At 61.2% G+C, this 16,747-nt stretch overlaps 2 protein-coding genes across 4 annotated transcripts in view; one reads left to right on the forward strand and one right to left on the reverse strand.

Annotated features, from left to right (window-relative positions):
- Nucleotides 1–10,903, reverse strand: DBNDD1 (dysbindin domain containing 1). The gene is given in 5 exon segments (XM_030581152.1): nucleotides 1–2,176; nucleotides 2,178–2,289; nucleotides 4,692–4,832; nucleotides 5,209–5,355; nucleotides 10,762–10,903. Coding segments are annotated over 5 exon segments (465 nt in total). The 5' UTR covers nucleotides 10,793–10,903; the 3' UTR covers nucleotides 1–2,142.
- Nucleotides 4,766–16,747, forward strand: part of GAS8 (growth arrest specific 8) — a 24,908-nt gene continuing 12,926 nt past the window's right edge. The window contains exons 1-2 of one of the 3 annotated variants that reach the window (XM_030581144.1): nucleotides 4,766–4,845; nucleotides 15,174–15,313. Coding sequence is in view for 1 of the 3 variants with exons in the window: in XM_030581143.1 (XP_030437003.1) it covers nucleotides 16,283–16,285 (3 nt within the window). In the remaining 2 variants the exon portion in view is untranslated. Of the gene's footprint in view, nucleotides 4,846–15,173; nucleotides 15,314–15,562; nucleotides 15,629–16,223; nucleotides 16,286–16,747 lie in introns of those variants that run through there. The other 2 variants (XM_030581145.1, XM_030581143.1) reach the window with 2 other exon arrangements.

Consider the following 16,747-nt stretch of genomic DNA (forward strand, 5'->3'; position numbering starts at 1 on the left):
GTGAGGGCAGTGCTCCACCAGCAGTGCAGAAGTAAGGGTGGCAGTACCAACCCCCCCCCCACACACACACAGTAACCTTGCAGCCCATCTGCAACTCCTTTATGGGTCCTGCAATTACAACACTGACATTTCAGATTTAAATAGCTGAAATCATGAAACTGATTATTTTTAAAATCCTGACTGTGAAATTGACCAAAATGGCCCATGAGGTTGGTAGGGCCCTAATTATTTCCAATCCCTTGACAAACTGGTCCCTCCAGCCTGTTCCTATTCTCACTTCACAGTGCTGCTGTTGGGCACTAAAGGTGAGCTTTACGGAGAGCTGGGCATGACGGGTTGTGCTGGCCACTTCTGCATTGTCTTGTTTCCCGTCTTGTGAACATGGCCTCCGAGCCAGGCTACCTTGCCAGCTGGCCGCTAACTGCTGCCTGCAAGGTTCAAGGGACCCAGGGGTCTTAAACAGAGCTGGCAGTGCTGCTTCTCAGAAAAGGAAGGACAACACAGCCCCGGCCAGGACACTACTGCGCACCCAGAACCACAGGGACCGAAGGCAGCCAGGCACCCAACACGATGCTACAGTGAGGCAAGAGATTGGTTCGGCCAGAGAGTTTCTGCTCCATAACAGCGGAAAATGAGGATTCCCCAGTTTAACCAAGGGAGGTTGGAAGGAGGGGAAGACCTTCCCATCCCTCCTTTGTAGCTGTCTTGTAAGAAAGTTGCCACGGATCCTGAGGCAGCCTTGGCATTATTTGGTGCTCTGAACAAGGGAGAAGATGAAGACTAGGTGGACAGCAGCAGTTGTGGGGGGAGCCTGCAAAGACATTTGAGCATCGTCCGGCTCCCCCTGCAGAAGGGCGGGGCTTAGCGAGATCGGGCCCAGGGGCATTCAACAGGCTAAAGCCACCCCCGGGAGGAGGTAGGAAAAGTTCGGTAACACGTCAGACTCCAGTTGGACAGCAGCGGCTAGGGGAGTGGCAACAATTCAGTGGAGGCTGAGGTTTGAAGGGGCCAGGCCAGGACGTCCAGCTTAGCCGTGTTTGTTTTCTGGGCGCAGCGCTGGTCCCGTCCTCCTCCCAGGCCACCTCAAATCCGTTCCGCTCTTTAGCACAAAGCGGCTTGTGTCAGTGGTGAAAGGATCAGGTGAACACAGCTCCTCCTGCCTCGCCCCAGGGCCCCCTCCAGCAGGATCTGTACGCTCGGGCTCATGGTCCAGCTTGCTTCAGCCTGGTCCGGTTCTACGCTGAAAGACGTCTGTCCAACTGCCCCTGGCCCCATGGTGCTCCCCAGGGACCGGGCAGTGGCCCACGCTGCTTCCAGAGATGGAACTGGGGTTCCTTGTAACAATGGCAGAGCAGTCGTCATAATTCAGACCCACGGATTCCTTGCAGCCCCGTGAGTTAACGCGTGCCAGTCCCACTGCAGAGTTCCTGGTGCAGGCGCATGATGGAGCATGAGCACAGGCTGCTGTTCCCGGGTTGGCATCTCCAGCTGTGCTGCTCTTACACCAGAGCTAAAGCCCGTACAGGCGTAAGGCCATGGGGAAGGGAATGTGCTTCTAGAAGGTGGTGGCTAGATCCTGCCTTGGCCGGCAGCTCCCAGGCAGCTGGGTTCTGCTCTGAGCTGCAGCACTTCATGGGGGAAGAACCAGCATGGCTGTTTGCTCTCAGGTTCCTTGGACATTGCCTCCCCTTGCCCTGGGGGAAGAGAGGGAGCTTCCCCCCCCCCGCCCCCATCTGAACTCTGCCTGCAGCAGGAGCATTGTTCTCCAGAAAGACACGATTCTCTCCAAACCTGCTTTTCCCTTCTGTGCAGCCAGGCTCCCTCCTAGCCCTAGGCCCTGCTCTGTACACTCCCTTCACGGCTCTCCCTCCTGCTGGCCTGGCCAGGTTTTGTGCAGAATGAGCAGGAAAGGGTTACAAAAGTGCTAAAACGGTATGATGATGATCGCTCTCCCTCCTGGAGTTCCTGGTCCAGCATGGCCAGTGCCCTCGCACAGCTGCTCCACATCCTGTGGCTGCACTAAGGGGGGAGCGTTGTGTTACGTGGAGCCAGCAGCAGTTGCATGTCTCTCTAGGTGCAGGGGTCTGTTAAGTCACAAACTGTCTGGAATGGGGGGTGAGGGGCACCATGGCTCCCAGCCCCCTATTCCTCCTGAGGCCTCTCCCCCGCCAGGAACTTGCAGCTCGGAGTCACTGAGGTGTTTCTTCTCCCGCCCCTGCTCGCCTTTGGTCGTTGTCCAGGAGGGGGATGGCAGGTCCCCTGCCCGAGGAATGGGGTGCGGGTGCAGACCTGTGAAAGAGACAGATGTGCTAAGCAGGCACCTCCCGTGCCCCTGCCAGCCCTTTCAAGGTTACGGGAACGTGCTGGTCTGGGTTGTTCCACAACAGCCCCAGGACAGGCAGCAACAGTACAAACTCCCCTGCTCGCTTGTCTCCTCCCCCCACGCCTGAGAGACCAGCTCGAGGCAGCATTCAGGCCCCGAGTCCCAGGATCACTGCTGAGCCTGCTACGTACCAGCTGCAGCTGGTGGGCTGTGGCCCTACAGCCATAAGGAAGTGGAGCAAGATCCCCTGCTCCTTCCACAGCCAGGAGCCCAAATTGCTAAGCACCTTTGTTTAAAACCAGCTGGGCCTGAAGCTGCCCTAGCAGCCAAGAGGCCAGAGGTCTGTATCTTACTGCCAGAGCCATTCAGTGCCTTCCTCCACTTGTTTTAATTCCTTTGGAGCAGATTCCTGAGCAAACTACGTTGCAGTCAAGTCAGGGGCAAGAGAGTTTGGGCTTTGCGCTAGGCCTGATTTTCAGAAGTGGAGGTGCTCAGAAGCATGTGTGCCCAATTGGCCCCATTGTACAGGGTGTGTCACAGCCTCATGTAAGCTCTGCAAGAACTATGGGGAAACTGAGGCACAGAAAGAGTCTTTGTCTGGCTAAGGTTACACCAGAACCCTTCCCAGTCCTGTGCCCTGCCCCGCCTGGCTGAGTGATGGCGCACATGCATTGGCTAGCTGCGGGTCCTGCTGTGGTAACTACATGTGCACTTTGGCCCATCTGCACTCCTGCCTCCAAAGCACAACAGTCTTGTCTGCAGGCCTAGAGATTGGGGGCGGGGCAGACTTGTAACACAGCTCTCTGGCAGTCCTGGGTGTGCATGTGAGCTACAGCCAATGCTCACTTCAGTGGTGCAGGGCCTTTCAGTTCACGCCTGGCCACAGCCGTGTGGTTCACGTTCCCCTTGCCTTTGCAGTAATGACTCGCTGCAGATTCAGCCTGGCAGGGTAGCATTTGAAGTGCACTTTACACACAGCCCTGGTACCTGTGCCATGCGTGCATGCCCACGTGCTGTGTCACAGGAACAAAGCTGCAGCAGAGAGCTACCTCTGGCTCCAGCCAGCTCCCTAGTTAGAGTGCAGAGGAATTCTGCTAATTAATTCAGGTCACGTGTTCCCACTGAAGATGCTAAAGGGGCTGATTTACATATTCATTCAATCTGTTTCACCAGGCTGCAGCTGCTGTTTCTGCGTGCCCTGAGACAGACAGGCGGTGCAGGAGCCTCAGACAGATGGGATGCTGGGGGCATGGAACAGGTGGGAGCCCCCCGGAATGCCCAGGGCTGCACGTGTTCTCAGACAGTGGATCCATGCTCGTAGCCTATGCAATAGAGCACTTCCCTCCCTGGCAAGCGGGGAAATGCAAGTCCCTCACCCCTGAGTAACAGCCTCCCCTCGGCTCTGCCCTGCCCTCCATCCCAGCATTGCAAAGCTGCTCTAGACCATCGCCTCAGACGAAGGGCTGCAACTGAACTGAAACCCAAGCGCCTCCCCCTCAAGTAGCCCTGAAGTGAGACTGCACCCCACAACTGGGGCTGTCCCAGGAATGGCACCTTACCTGCTGCAGACAGAGCAGCAAGCCCCAGTGTGCAACCTCTGATGTAGTCGTGCACATGCGCCCCTCCCTGCCCCACACTCACCCATCCCCCCACGCACACTTGTGCCCATAACTACTGCAGCCCCACGCCTCGCCCCGTGTGGCCTCGGGTGCTGCAGGGGCTGACCCAAGCCCTCTGACAGTTACATGAAGGAAAGAGCGAGCCTCCCATGGAGCAGCGATGCCCCGAGGAGACGCCCGTCAGACAGTATTGATTTGCTCAAGATGCCTGGCAGAGCTGGTGCATTTAATGAGCTCCCCGCCCCCCCTGCAGCCAGACGAGCAGGTTTCACAGCCCTGCCGCACTGTCACAGGCTATGGCCCACGCTGGGGTTGGGGCTCGAGGGTTGGGTGGGGTTTGTCTGCAAAGGCCTGGATCCAGACACCCTCCTGTCAGCCCTGGGGCTCAGGCGGTGCTGGAGGAGCAGGCAAGGTGCAGCTGATAGATAAGGGCTGGCCCTGCCTCTCTGCTCCTGGGCCTTGCTGCTGCTTTTACCAAGGAGGCTGGTTGCACTAAGGCAGCTCAGGGAGACGAAGGATGTGCTGATCCCATGCGGTCTGTGGCTAGGGGAAGTGGCAAGGGGGCCACACCCTAGCTGGGGGAGGCCTGAGTGGGTCGTTAAGTGTCCCGTATTGTGTTTAGACATTGAGCTCACCAGGTGCTGCCTCAGCCCCCACCCAGCCGGGAGGGGCCGGGAGGGCAGGTAAGTGGAGTTGTCCCAGTGCATGTGGCAGGCCAGGCTGCCCACCCCCACGCTGGGCACACTCACCGGCAGGGGACTCGCTGGCTACGTTCTCGTCGTCGGAGTCAGCGAAGACCTCGGCGTGCTCCTGGTCCCACACTTCCGGCAGCTCAATCAGATCCAGCGCGTCGAAGTGCACCTCCAGGGAGGACACACTGCTCAGAGGCTCTGAGGAGCAGAGGTGACAGCTCAGGGATTCAGGGCCAGCCGGGGGCCAGAGTAACTGCCCTGCTTCCCTCTCCTTCCCCATGGCAGATCCTGCGTTCTCGCCATGTATCCACAACTGGGGATTCTCCCCCTGGAGTCTGCCTGGGGGAATGAGCCCCTGGAACCAAGACAACCACTCCCTGGCTTGGGCTCCTGGGGGGGAGGAGCGCCAGCGAGCGAGCCTGTGGCTAGGCTGGGCCCCAGGGCTGGAAGGGATTCAGTCCTGGGGGACAGGCCCTGGGCTGGGCCCAGGGCAGGGGGAGGAAGCCCCGGGGCCAGGCCCCTGGCTGGCTGCACAGCTGTAAGCAGGGGGGCACGGGATGTGCCTTGTACTCACGTCTCCGTTCAGCGACCTGCAGCAGGCCCGAGCTGGGGATGGGGATCCCTCCTTGCTCCGCGGCAGGGGGGCTGGGAGGCTCCTCCACCGGCCCATGTGCCAGGATGCCTGCAGCTCGCTCCAGCGTTTGGGCTTCTCTCACCCGTTCTATAATCAAAGCGCTGCCGGTGTTAGATGCCCAGAGACCGAGCCCTGGGCTCTGACCCTCTGCCCTACTCATGCAGGGCCGAAGCCCCCGAACAGCCCCCGCCCCTGGGCAGACACTGTATGGCTTACTGCCATGGCTGCTTCAGCACACGCCTGCCTCTGGGACTTCCCTCAGCAAGGTGGGGGATGGGGGAGAGACCCCTCCACTGGCACCTCTGGCCCCCCTTCCCAGGAGAGCTGGGTGCCTGGCAGGGTGGGGGCTGGAGGGATGGGGCCTCTCCCCCTTGGGATGCTGGCCGCGAGTGGCCTGAAGCCAGGAGATGGCTTTGGTGGGTCCCCAGCCTCGGCCAGGCCCCTGCGTTGAAGGGGCCATGGAGGCTGAGGTGCCCAGTCCCCCAGGTGGGTGGTGTGGCACTCGCTGGGCTCTCGCTGCTGCTTCCTGCACCACTCCTGCTCTGGGGACACGGCTTTGCGCTAGGCCCCTTCCCGCAGCCCTACACTTCCGCCCTGCCGCAGACAGGTAGGTCCCCTTGCTCTCAGCCTCTTCCCTGGGTCCCACGTGGCTACCAGCTCCCTCCCTTGGGTGCTCTGGCACTGCCAGTCTGGTGGCTCTGGGGGGCACATCGGGCGCAGCTTTCCAAGCCCAGGAAAGCCATTTTGAAATGATAGGATGAGGGGGTGTCAGGGAGGCTCCGGTCTCTGCCCTCATCCCCACACCAGAGAGGAGAGACTCGCACACAGAGCAGGTCAGAGAGCGCAAGCCACTGTGCTCAGCCCCACAGCGGCTGGGGGAGAGGAGACATGAGCCGGCAGGGTCGGGGGAGGGAATGGGATAAAGGACAGTTCCAGACACTGCACTGCGTAACACATGGCGAGAACCCTGCCCTGGCTGGGGGAGGCCGCCATGGGGACGGGTGCCAGTACCAGCAACTGCATGCCCGTGGGCTGCAGCTCCACACGCCCTGCCCTGCACAGGGACCCTTTGTCTCAGTGAATACAAAAGCAGAGCCTGTTCTGGGGAGGCTGGAAGCCTGCGATAACAGGCGGTTTGTCTTTGGGGGAAGCAAGATCCAAGGGGTGATGGTGCTCGGCCAGACCCTGCCCTGACTGCCCACCCAGGTCCTGGAGCCGGCGCTTTCCCAACGCAAACTTGGGGGGCAGGATGCATCAGTGCTGCCGGGAAGCCACAGCAAGAGGCGTGACTTTGCCTGTCACCACCAGCATCTCTCAGAGCACGTCAGTCCTGAGTGAGATCAAGAGGCTGGCAGGAGCCTGCTGGGCCAGAGGTATCCCCCTAGGAGCCAGGGAAAGGTGAACAGCAGCACGCTGGGGCCTGCTCATAGGAGGGGACAGGAGACACGCTGGTCACGGGCACACGGAAGGGGAGGGCCAGCATGTGGCTGTGGAGCAGTCGCTGCTTTTCATGGTGCCTTGTGAATAGGGCCAGCAGGGGCTCAGGCCTTTGTGCGTCCTGGGGCTGGAGAGAGGGACCAGGAGGGAGTCGTTGTTTAGGGGATTTAAGGGTTTTTTCCCCCCTGTGTGAGCTGGGTGTCCCTGGGCGCGGGATCGGAGCACCACGGAAAGCTGGACAGTGGGAGGGAAGGATTTGTAATCAGACTGTGTGTGTTTGTTAACTCCTGTTCGATTTCACTGCTGGAGAAACCCCTGGGACTAAAAACTGTTGCTGTGAAAGATTCCCCACCGCCCCACTGGGGCCTGGGGGAGACTGACAGTCCACATCCCTGAGACCTCCAGCACATGTGCTGGCAAACCCCAGGACCACCAGACGTAGGTATCCTCATGACAGCAGCACTAGGGCCATTATCGGAGTCGGGCGCCGGCGTTCCTGAGGTCATAGAATTGTTACCAAGCAGGACACGCCCCATGTCAGGCCTCGTCTGTGCATCATGGCCCACAATTCCACCAAGCTCGTGCTGTGTGATGCTGGGTTGTGGCTAGGAGCTGCAGCCATCTTTCTCGAGCGGACCTGAGACCCCAGCCCTCGTCTGAGCAGCTGTTCCGCAGATCATGCTGCTCTGGGTGCAGAATGTTCTTACCAGGGTCAGGCAAGGAAAAGGAAGCACAGGACTCTGGCTGCTCAGGATGGTGCCTGGCCATGTGGGTTTCCGAAGCATGCAGTGGAGCTGGTTTGCCCTGAAGGGGCACATGCTGGAGGCAAGCTAGCCAGCGAGACTGATGCAAGGGATCTCATTCATGCATATGCTGCAGCCGGACGGCTGCGCTAGAGCTGCCCATGCACCCACAGGACATGCGCTGGGCCACTCTGGACAGACACCTACACATGCAAAGAGTTTGTGGACTCCCAGCTCCATTCACTGTCAAGGCCTGACTGCTCCCACTGTCGTGTGCAGGACTCCGCTGATTAGACGGGTGGCCTGTAGCCCTCCGGATGCAGGAAGCCTATTCTTGCCCCAGGTGTCCAGTAGCTGCCACCCCACATGGAAGGCTGCATAGTTGCACTGGTTGAATATGTCTGAGAGGAGGCCTGCTGGTTCCTGCTGTAGGGATGGGGTCTCCCCCACCAAGGGCAAAGATCCTGGGTGGCCCCTTTAGGAAACATCAGGCAAAGGGGAGCCTTGAAAATCAATTCTGAACCGGCAGAGCAGGCAAGAACGTGTCATTGGGGCCCAGGCAGGGAGCAGGCCACTGGAAAGGCAGAGCTGAGCAGTCAGGCTCAGGGTAGGGCTGTGTCCAGTGACCCCATCTCTCCATGGGAGCTCTCCTGGGTGTCAGCACTTGGACGCTGGGGGGGGGGGGTCGCACAGGACGGAGGGATGGAGCGGAGGTTAGAAAGAAGGATTTGTTGCTGCAGTTCCTGAGGTCAAGACCCCACGCCGCTGTTCATCTCCTCCCCAACTGCCCTCACAATGGGGGCTCACGGGCAAGGGTATCTCCACACTGATCTCCAATGGGAATATATTAGCCAGACCGATGGACGGGAACTGAAATCCTTCCCACCCTGACTGAATCCAGTAGGGTGACCAGATGTCCTGATTTTATAGGGGCAGTCCTGATATTTGAGGTTTTTCACCTATTACCCCTACCCAATCCCAATTTTTCACACTTGCTGTCTGGTCACCCTAGAATCCAGGCAGAGAGCTGGGGGGAAGGATGGTGCTTGGCCACGGGGTGACGGGATGATTAACACTTCCCTTAGCGATCGGGGGGGTGGGAGGGGGGAGGGCTTCGATTCAGCCTAATCTGGGTAAGGGCTGTAGGAGCCTGCCTGGATGGGGAAGGCAGCATGCTCCTGAGCTGCTGGTGATGAAGGGGCCCCATGCACCTGGAGGATGGCTGGCACACATGGGCACCACGAGTTACATGCCCCAATTCAGACCACCTGGGGCTGGGATGTGGCCCAGGAGACCTGATGTGTGGAAGGGGATCCACTCCCCGTGGGGTGGAGTTCACAGCTTGTTCCCCTGCTGAGAGGGAGACACACGTCCTGGAGAGTAGGAGCCTGCTGTGCTGGCTATAAGGAGCCCTAGGTAGGCGGGTTCTGGAGTCCAGGATACCCATGCCTGGACGCCTCGCCTGCGGCATCGAACATCCCCAGGGCCTCATTAGCATGGGTTACACTGCGTTATAACCCTGGTGCATTCAGCCACGAGAGACTGAACCCCGCACTTCAGGAGCCAGGCACCAGCATAAAGGAACCTGTTTAACTGGCTCAGCTCCAGCCATCAAACTGTCTCCCACATCCAGTCCCTAATTTACCGGCAGAAACTCTGGCCCCGATTGCTCATTCAATACACGCAGAGGTGCTCCGGCTTTGTTCTGTTCTCTCATGCAGGCACATGCCCCTCCCGGCAGAGAGACGAGCGACAGCCTGGGGACAGCCGGGCCCAGGAGACAGGTGCCGCGCAAGCCTCCACCACACACGCAGCTGACCTGGCCTGCGGACCCCAACCCCTCCCAGCCTCTCCCCACACCTCGGCCAATGCACTTCGTCCGAACCTGCAGCACCTTGTGATGCTCCCGTCCTGCAGCCCCCATGCAGCATGGTTAGGGCCCCTCAATCCCAACCCGCACCCCCACCCGAAGCCAATTCTGAGCAGAGAACAACCCAGGCTGCAGGGTTGTAATGTGGGTGAATATCAGACTGGGAACCAGGCTGAGGAAGTTTTCCCTGCGCCACAGTCAGGATTCAACCCCCGTTTCCAGAGGGGAAAGGCTAGTCCCTCAACCCAGCGGGACCCTGATTCTAGCTTTAGAAAGGGGTTCTGTCCTCCCCTCCTGCCATTGCTGCCCTTTCATGGGCGCCCCCATAGCTCCATCAGGATGTTCCAGACAACCCTCCGGTCATCCCCCTGGAGCCCCCCACATCTTGCCCTGTCTCCTCTAGGCCCCAGGGGTGCCCTGCTGCCCCCTACAGGCACCGCTGCTCCCCTATGGCTCAGGCCTGCCTTGTTCCAGCCACAGGGAAAGCCTGGGACATCCTGTGGGTCTCTGGGGCCCTGAGACACCCGGCATTGCAGCACCGGAATGTGAAGGTAAATTACACACACGCCCCAGGCACCAAGACACATACACAGTTCGTTGTGTGCAAACCAAGCACGCCAGGGCGTACACACAGCCACGTGCAAGCCCCACAGGCATTCCATGTCCACGTGCAGGCCACACCCTGCCACACTACAGACACCACCCCACTGCACACACCCTCCTGCAATCCCCGCACACCCATGCACACAACCACAACCCACACTGCATCACTGGGCACACACCCCCCGACACCATGGAATCCCCACACACCACCACAACCCGCCCCGCACCACTGGGCATCCCCCATGCACACACCCACTACAGCCCCCCCCCCCAGCCCCGCACCGCACCGCACCGCACCGGACAGTAGCACTCTTCCCCCTCCGCCCTCCCCACGCTTAGCGCTGCCATGGGCCACTCCCACGGCTGGCCGCGCTGCCTGGGCCAGGAGCTCCGGCTGGGCCCCACGCAGCGCTGCGAGATGCGGAGCTAGCCCCAGCCTGGGACTCTGGCGCTGTGCCCGGGGGGGCCGGCTGCTTGGCCCCACACACCCCGGCTGGGCTTAGCTCGGGAAACCCGCCGGGTGAGGCCAACGGAGCCGGCACCTGCCCCGGCCGGTGACACGCCTCGGAGGGGCCGCGGGTCCTTCCCGTGCCCGGGGAGTCGCTTCCTCAGCAGAGGCGGCGGTGATGGGCGCAGGGCGCGGCTGCCCGAGGCGGGCCAGGCTCCGGGTTCCCCAGCACTGCGGGGAGCAGCCGCCACCCCCCAGCCGAGCCGACACGCTCCGCGCACGGTGTCCCGGTGTCTGCGGGGGGCGGACGTGGGAGCCCCCAGGACCCCACCCCGGGGAGCGGAGCGGCCCCGCCCAGCACCCGGGGAAGGGCCCGAAAAGCCGCCACGTACCTGGGGTCCCCGCCCCACCTGGAGCCTCCATCCAGCCGGGCTGCGTCGGAAGCCGCCGCCGGGGAGCTGGGGGCGGTGTCAGGCGGAGCCGCAGCCTCTGTGTCCCTGCAGCATGGCGGCGCCGGGGATCAGCGCCCGGAGCCGAGCCCCCCGCTGCCCAGCCGGCGCCGCATCGCCGCTGAGCGCGGGGCGGGGCGGGGCCCGCAGCGGGCGGGGGGCGCAGACGCTGGCAACAGCCGGGGACGGGGGAGCGGCGAGGACAGGTGCAGCCCGGCTAGCTGGGGGCAGAGCGGGCGCCCCAGGCTGCAGCCCCCCCGAGGCTGCTCCCCCCGCACTGAGCTGCGGGCTCTGCAGCATGTGAAATGCGGGGCGGGGCGGACCGGCTGCCGGCCCCCGGGGCGCCACAGGCTGCGCTTCCCTCGGCGGGGTTGGGGCAGGGGGGCGGCCGCGCCCCGACGTTGGCGCAGGCAAAGCTGCAGCTCAAGAAAACAGCCCCGGCCTTGGAGGCGGTGGAGGATCCCGGAGGGTGATGGGGGAGTCTCTACTTTTCCAGGCATGAAGGACATAGTGGTGGGGTCCCTGCGGACACCCTACACCCCCAAACTGCCTCTTTGCTCCAACCTCCCCATGGGGCGCTGCCCCCTTCTCTGCACCCCGGCCTCTGGAGCAGCGCCCTGTATCTTTTCTGCCTCCCTAGGCTCCCTGCCCCCAGTGTGGAGTGGCCAACTCTCCAGTATTGTCCTGGAGCCTCCAGGAGTTAAAGATTATGTCCTGCTGAAACCTCTAATAATAATAGGTCCTACCAAAATTGGCAGCCTTACCCCGCTTTCCCATCTCTCCTTCCCACATGGTCTTGGCCCCTTCATTTCTGCAATTGCAAACTCTTTAAGGTACCATTTACAGGAAAGCCCCAGGGTCCCAGGCAAGCCCAGGGGTCCCAGGCTTTCTCACAGCCAGAGAGGGGCAACACCTCCCTTGGAGATGGCTGCATGCTCCTTTTCATTGCTCAAGACAGGGAGTCTGTAGCCCCTGGTGCAGGAGGAGCAGCAAGTGACCTGTATTCCCCGCATCCCCAGCAGGAACTGGTGCACACACCCAGGGCAAGGGTGGGCCCCCATCGCTGGGGGACAGAGCCCTGGAGAACAGGCAGGCTTGGCCTGGGTGGAAGCTGGAAGGTGTGGTGGGTGGGCTTGCTGATATGGCTTGAGGAGGAAAGGAACAGGACAGCATGATACAGACCCCGGAGAGGAAGATGCTGTAGCCGCAGACAGGCTTGGGAGACAGCATCAGCACCATGGCAGGCAGAGTGCCATGGGAGCGGGAACTAGGAGCTGGGAGGGAGGAGCGTCCAGCAGGAGAGCTTAGGTGATGCCAGGCTCAAGGACGGAGCTTGGGCTGAGCTGTGGGTTGTTTCTGAGGCCTAGTCCACGCCTCAAAATAGATGGACCCAGCCACATGGCTCGGGGCTGTGAACAAGTGTGTGCACTGTGTGACGTAGTTAGGCCCACCTGACCCCACAGAGGTGCAGCTAGGCCTACGGGAAGGATCCTCTGTCGACCCGGCTGGTAGAGGTAGATTAACTCCATTGACAGAAGAACCCCTTCAGGCAACGTACAGTGCACCCACACTGCTGCAGTGGCACAGCTGCAGTGGAGGCATCTACTGTGTTACCTATAAAGCCAAGCCCCAGGCCAGAAGGGCACTCAGACCCTGTCAACCAGGGGCCAGCACAGGAACAATGGGGAGTGGTTTGTACCTCCCCTGCTCAGGGGCCGTGGGTAGCCTTCAGAAGTCCTCAACTTGCATCCCTGCATCAGTGGTCCCTATGAAACTTTGCTGGGATGGAGACTCAGGCATCAGAGAGCAGAGCCACAGGCTGAGCTGCCAGGTGCCCTGAGGCCTTCCTGGTAAGGATACTGCATGAGCTGTGGGACTAGCTCTGATAAATCCAAATACCTGGAAAAGTGACCTAACAGCGCAGAGCACAACAGCCCAGACAGGGCAGCCATTCATTTTCCACCAGCTCAACTCGTCTCACCCGCCGCCAAAGTGCTTACACAGTCCTAACTGGGAAGGGCAGTGGATTGGCAAATGAAAGCTAGCTGTGCTCTGGCCCCCTCGCTGTCTGATGGCCCAGATCTCCTGGGTCCCTGGCCTGTGATTCCCGTTAATGCATTACATTCAAAGGCAGCCCATTGTGTCCCCCAATTCCATCCCTCCCTCACACTGCCAAGAGCAGCACCTCCTGCTGCCTGCAGCAAAGTGACATCTCTGGAACTGCCGACAGGAGCTAGATGCAGTGAGGAATCAGGGCAGGTAACTGGGTGGGAGTTTAGGCCACTTATGGCAAAATCAGTTGCCTAAGCTTAAGTTATAATTAAACTGAAATCAATTCCAGGCAGGCAACGAAGTCAGGGTGGTCTGCTTCTCTGAGGGGCTCACATGGGGGTCAGTTGCAGATGTGGGGGTGGGGCTTGGTACCCTGCAGAACCCAGCTCCAGGATCTGAAAATTCATGCTTTGGAGACCTTGCTGGGCAATTCGTACAAATTGCAGCCATCTATAGTGGAGGTACCAGCTACTGTTTTTTCCTGCTCACTTCTCATGGAACATGGTGCCTGACTTACAAACTGCCTTGTGTGGAGCTGCAGCCCACCTAGTGCCCCTCTTCAAGCAAACTCTGAACGATAGTAACAAGTGCCCAGCCTGGCCAGCACGGAGATGAGAACATGGCTCCAGCCCAGCTCCAGGAGCACTGAGCTCATCCCTGGACAGGGTCAAGTCACAGCAGTGGCCGGAGCTCAGAATATCCAGCAAGGCTGACAGTGCGGTGGGCAGTGTGGGCTGACACGTGCTCCAGTGGGGTGGGCTGGGTCCTCTCATCTAGGCTGACGGTGGGAAAATCCTGCACATCTACCATAAGAACTTGTGTTCAAATTTTCAATGTATAATGCAGGCACAGGGCAGTGGCTACCAATGTGTCCCAGGAACACTGAGGGCTTGTCTACATCAGAAAGTTGCAGCGCTGGTGAGGGAGTTACAGCGCTGCAACTTTGAAGGTGTACACATCTGCAGGGCACCACCAGCGCTGCAACTCCCTGTTTGCAGCGCTGGCCGTACTCCCGTTTTGTCTCGGGTGTAGAGGATCCAGCGCTGGTGATCCAGCGCTGGTAATCCAATGTAGACAGTTACCAGCGCTTTTCTTGACCTCCGTGGAAGGAGGAAGCCTCTGGTAATCAAGCTGGTTTCCTTTCCCGGTTTGCTCTCTCGGTCCCGGAGCCACCCAGCAAACCGCAGGGAAGGAGACCTGCTTGCTCGGGGTTCCGGGACCGAGAGAGCAAACTGGGAAAGGAAACCAGCTTCGCCGCGGTTTGCTCTCTCGGTCCCGGAACCCCGAGCAAGCAGGTCTCCTTCCCTGCGGTTTGCTGGCTGGCTCCGGGACCGAGAGAGCAAACCGCGGCATTCCCGGTTTGCTCTCTCGGTCCCGGAACCCCGAGCAAGCAGGTCTCCTTCCCTGCGGTTTGCTGGCTGGCTCCGGGACCGAGAGAGCAAACCGCGGCGTTCCCGGTTTGCTCTCTCGTTCCCGGAACCCCGAGCAAGCAGGTCTCCTTCCCTGCGGTTTGCTGGCTGGCTCCGGGACCGAGAGAGCAAACCGCGGCGTTCCCGGTTTGCTCTCTCGTTCCCGGAACCCCGAGCAAGCAGGTCTCCTTCCCTGCGGTTTGCTGGGTGGCTCCGGGACCGAGAGAGCAAACCGCGGGGAAGCTGGTTTCCTTTCCCGGTTTGCTCTCTCGTCCCGGAACCCCCCTTGAAGCCGCCCAACAGCGCTGCAGTGTGGCCACATCTAACACCACTTGCAGCGCTGGTTGCTGTAAGTGTGGCCACTCTGCAGCGCTGGCCCTATACAGCTGTACTAATACAGCTGTAACAACTAGCGCTGCAAAATTTTAGATGTAGACATGGCCTGAGTCCCTGTCAGAGACACCTCTCATTCAGCATCTCCAGGGAGAGAGCCTTGCAGAGTGGTCTCGGGCCAAGTGAGTCCCAGTTCCCTCACTGCAAACACCCTTGGGATGCCAGCCTAAGGGAGGCAGACCCCAAAACACAAACAATGTCATACAGCAGAGGCAACACCATTAATTGCATCTGGAAACTAATTGGAAGGCCTGGTGTAGTGTGCTCCCTGTGTGCAGTCCTGCTAGGCAAGAAGGCAGCTACATCCTGTATCTGCTGAAGGTTATGAGTGGCCTTTGGGTGTAGTGCAGGGATGGGCAAACTATAGCCTGTGGGCTGGATGTGGCCCACCAGACATTTTAAGCTGGCCATTGAGCTCCTGCTGGGGAGTGGAGTCTGGGGCTTGCCCCGCTCCACACGACTCCCAGAAGCCGCAGCATGGCCCCCCTCTGGCTCCTACAGGCTCCAATGGCCCCCTCCGGCACACCAATGGGAGCTGCAGGGACAGTGTCTGCGGACAGGCAGCATGCAGAACCATCTGGCTGTGCCGCAGCATAGGAACTGGAGAAGGGACATGCCACAGCTTCCAGGAGCTGCTTGAGGTAAGTGCCACCCAGAGCCTGTACCCCTGAGCCTCTCCCCATGCCCCTAAGCCACCCCTGATCCCGCTCATGCCCTCCAAACCCCTCGGTCCCAGCCCAGAGCACCCTCCTACACCCCAAACTCCCCAGTCCCACCCCAGAGCCCGCCCCCCCAGCTGGAGCCCTCACCGCCCATCCTCCCCCCGGCACTCCAATCCCAATTTTGTGAGCATTCATGGCCTGCCATACAATTTCTGTTCCCAGATGTGACCCTCAGGCCCCGGGGTAGTGCCATGCAGAGGGCATGCTGCATGCTCCCAGGTTCCTTTGACTCAGGTGAGCGTCACATCAGAAAGGTGCCTGTGCAGCGGCATCTCAGGTTTTGTTATCTGTTCGGACTAGGACTTCCAGCTCCACGCTGCTCCCTTCTGAGGTCAAGTCTATTCCCTGCACACTCCCCCGGGGCCTGAAAACCCCCTTGGTCCTTCCACCTCCGAGCTGCCCCCGCCTTCCCACGCTGAGGATTCCGCTTTCAGAGCATCCCTGAGCGGTGCTGCTCCCAGCGCGGGCCTGGCTCGCCCACAGCCCCGGACCACACGCTGCCTGGCACGGCCCCCCGATGGCCGGGCGAAGGGAGGAGGGTCACACTGCCCCCCCCGTCCCCCCGCGCGGTCTCGGGCAGTTCCGCCGGCTCCGGAGCCCGCACACAGGCCGGGGCTTGGCTGTGCGCCGCCCAGACACCGCGGGGGGGGCCGAGCTGCAGGGCCCGGGCTCCGGGCGGGGCGGGGCGGGGCGGGCAGGGTCTGGGGCGGGGCCCCGCCCCCCGAGCCAGGCCGGGCTCCGCAGGGAGCAGCGCCGCCGGCGGTTGCTAGGGCCATGGCGCGCGTTGCTATGGGTGGCCCGGCCCGCCCGGAGTTCTCGCGAGGCTTCCCCGGCGGTTGCCTGGAGACTCGGTGACTCCGCCGAGCTCGAGGAGCCGCTGCAGGAGCCATGGTGAGGGGGGGCACCCTGGGGTCGAGGGGGGCGCTGGGGGAGCCCAAGGGTTGGAGGGGTTCCCTGGGGCGCTGTGGGGAGCCACTGGGATCAAGGGGTCCCTTGGGGTGCTGGAGGGAGCCCTTGGGTTCGAGGGGGGCGCTTGGGGGAGCCCCTGGGTTCGAGGGGTCCCCTTGGGCGCTGGGGGGAGCGCCTGGGTTCGAGGGGGGCGCTTGGGGGAGCCCCAGGGTTGAAGGGGTTCCCTGGGGGGAGCCCCTGCGATTAAGGGATCCCCTGGGACGCTGGGGGGAGCCCCAGGGTTGATGGGGCCCCCTGGGGCTCTGGGGGAGTTCCAGGGTTTTAGGGGTCCCCTGGAGCGCCTGGGGGAGCCCCTGGGGTGATGGTGAGAGCTCCAGGGTTGGAGGGGTCCTCTGGGGCGCTGGGGGGAGCCACTGGGATCAAGGGGTCCCTTGGGGTGCTGGG

The sequence above is a fragment of the Gopherus evgoodei genome, chromosome 12 (assembly GCF_007399415.2).
Source record: "Gopherus evgoodei ecotype Sinaloan lineage chromosome 12, rGopEvg1_v1.p, whole genome shotgun sequence".
Lineage (NCBI taxonomy): Eukaryota > Metazoa > Chordata > Testudines > Testudinidae > Gopherus > Gopherus evgoodei.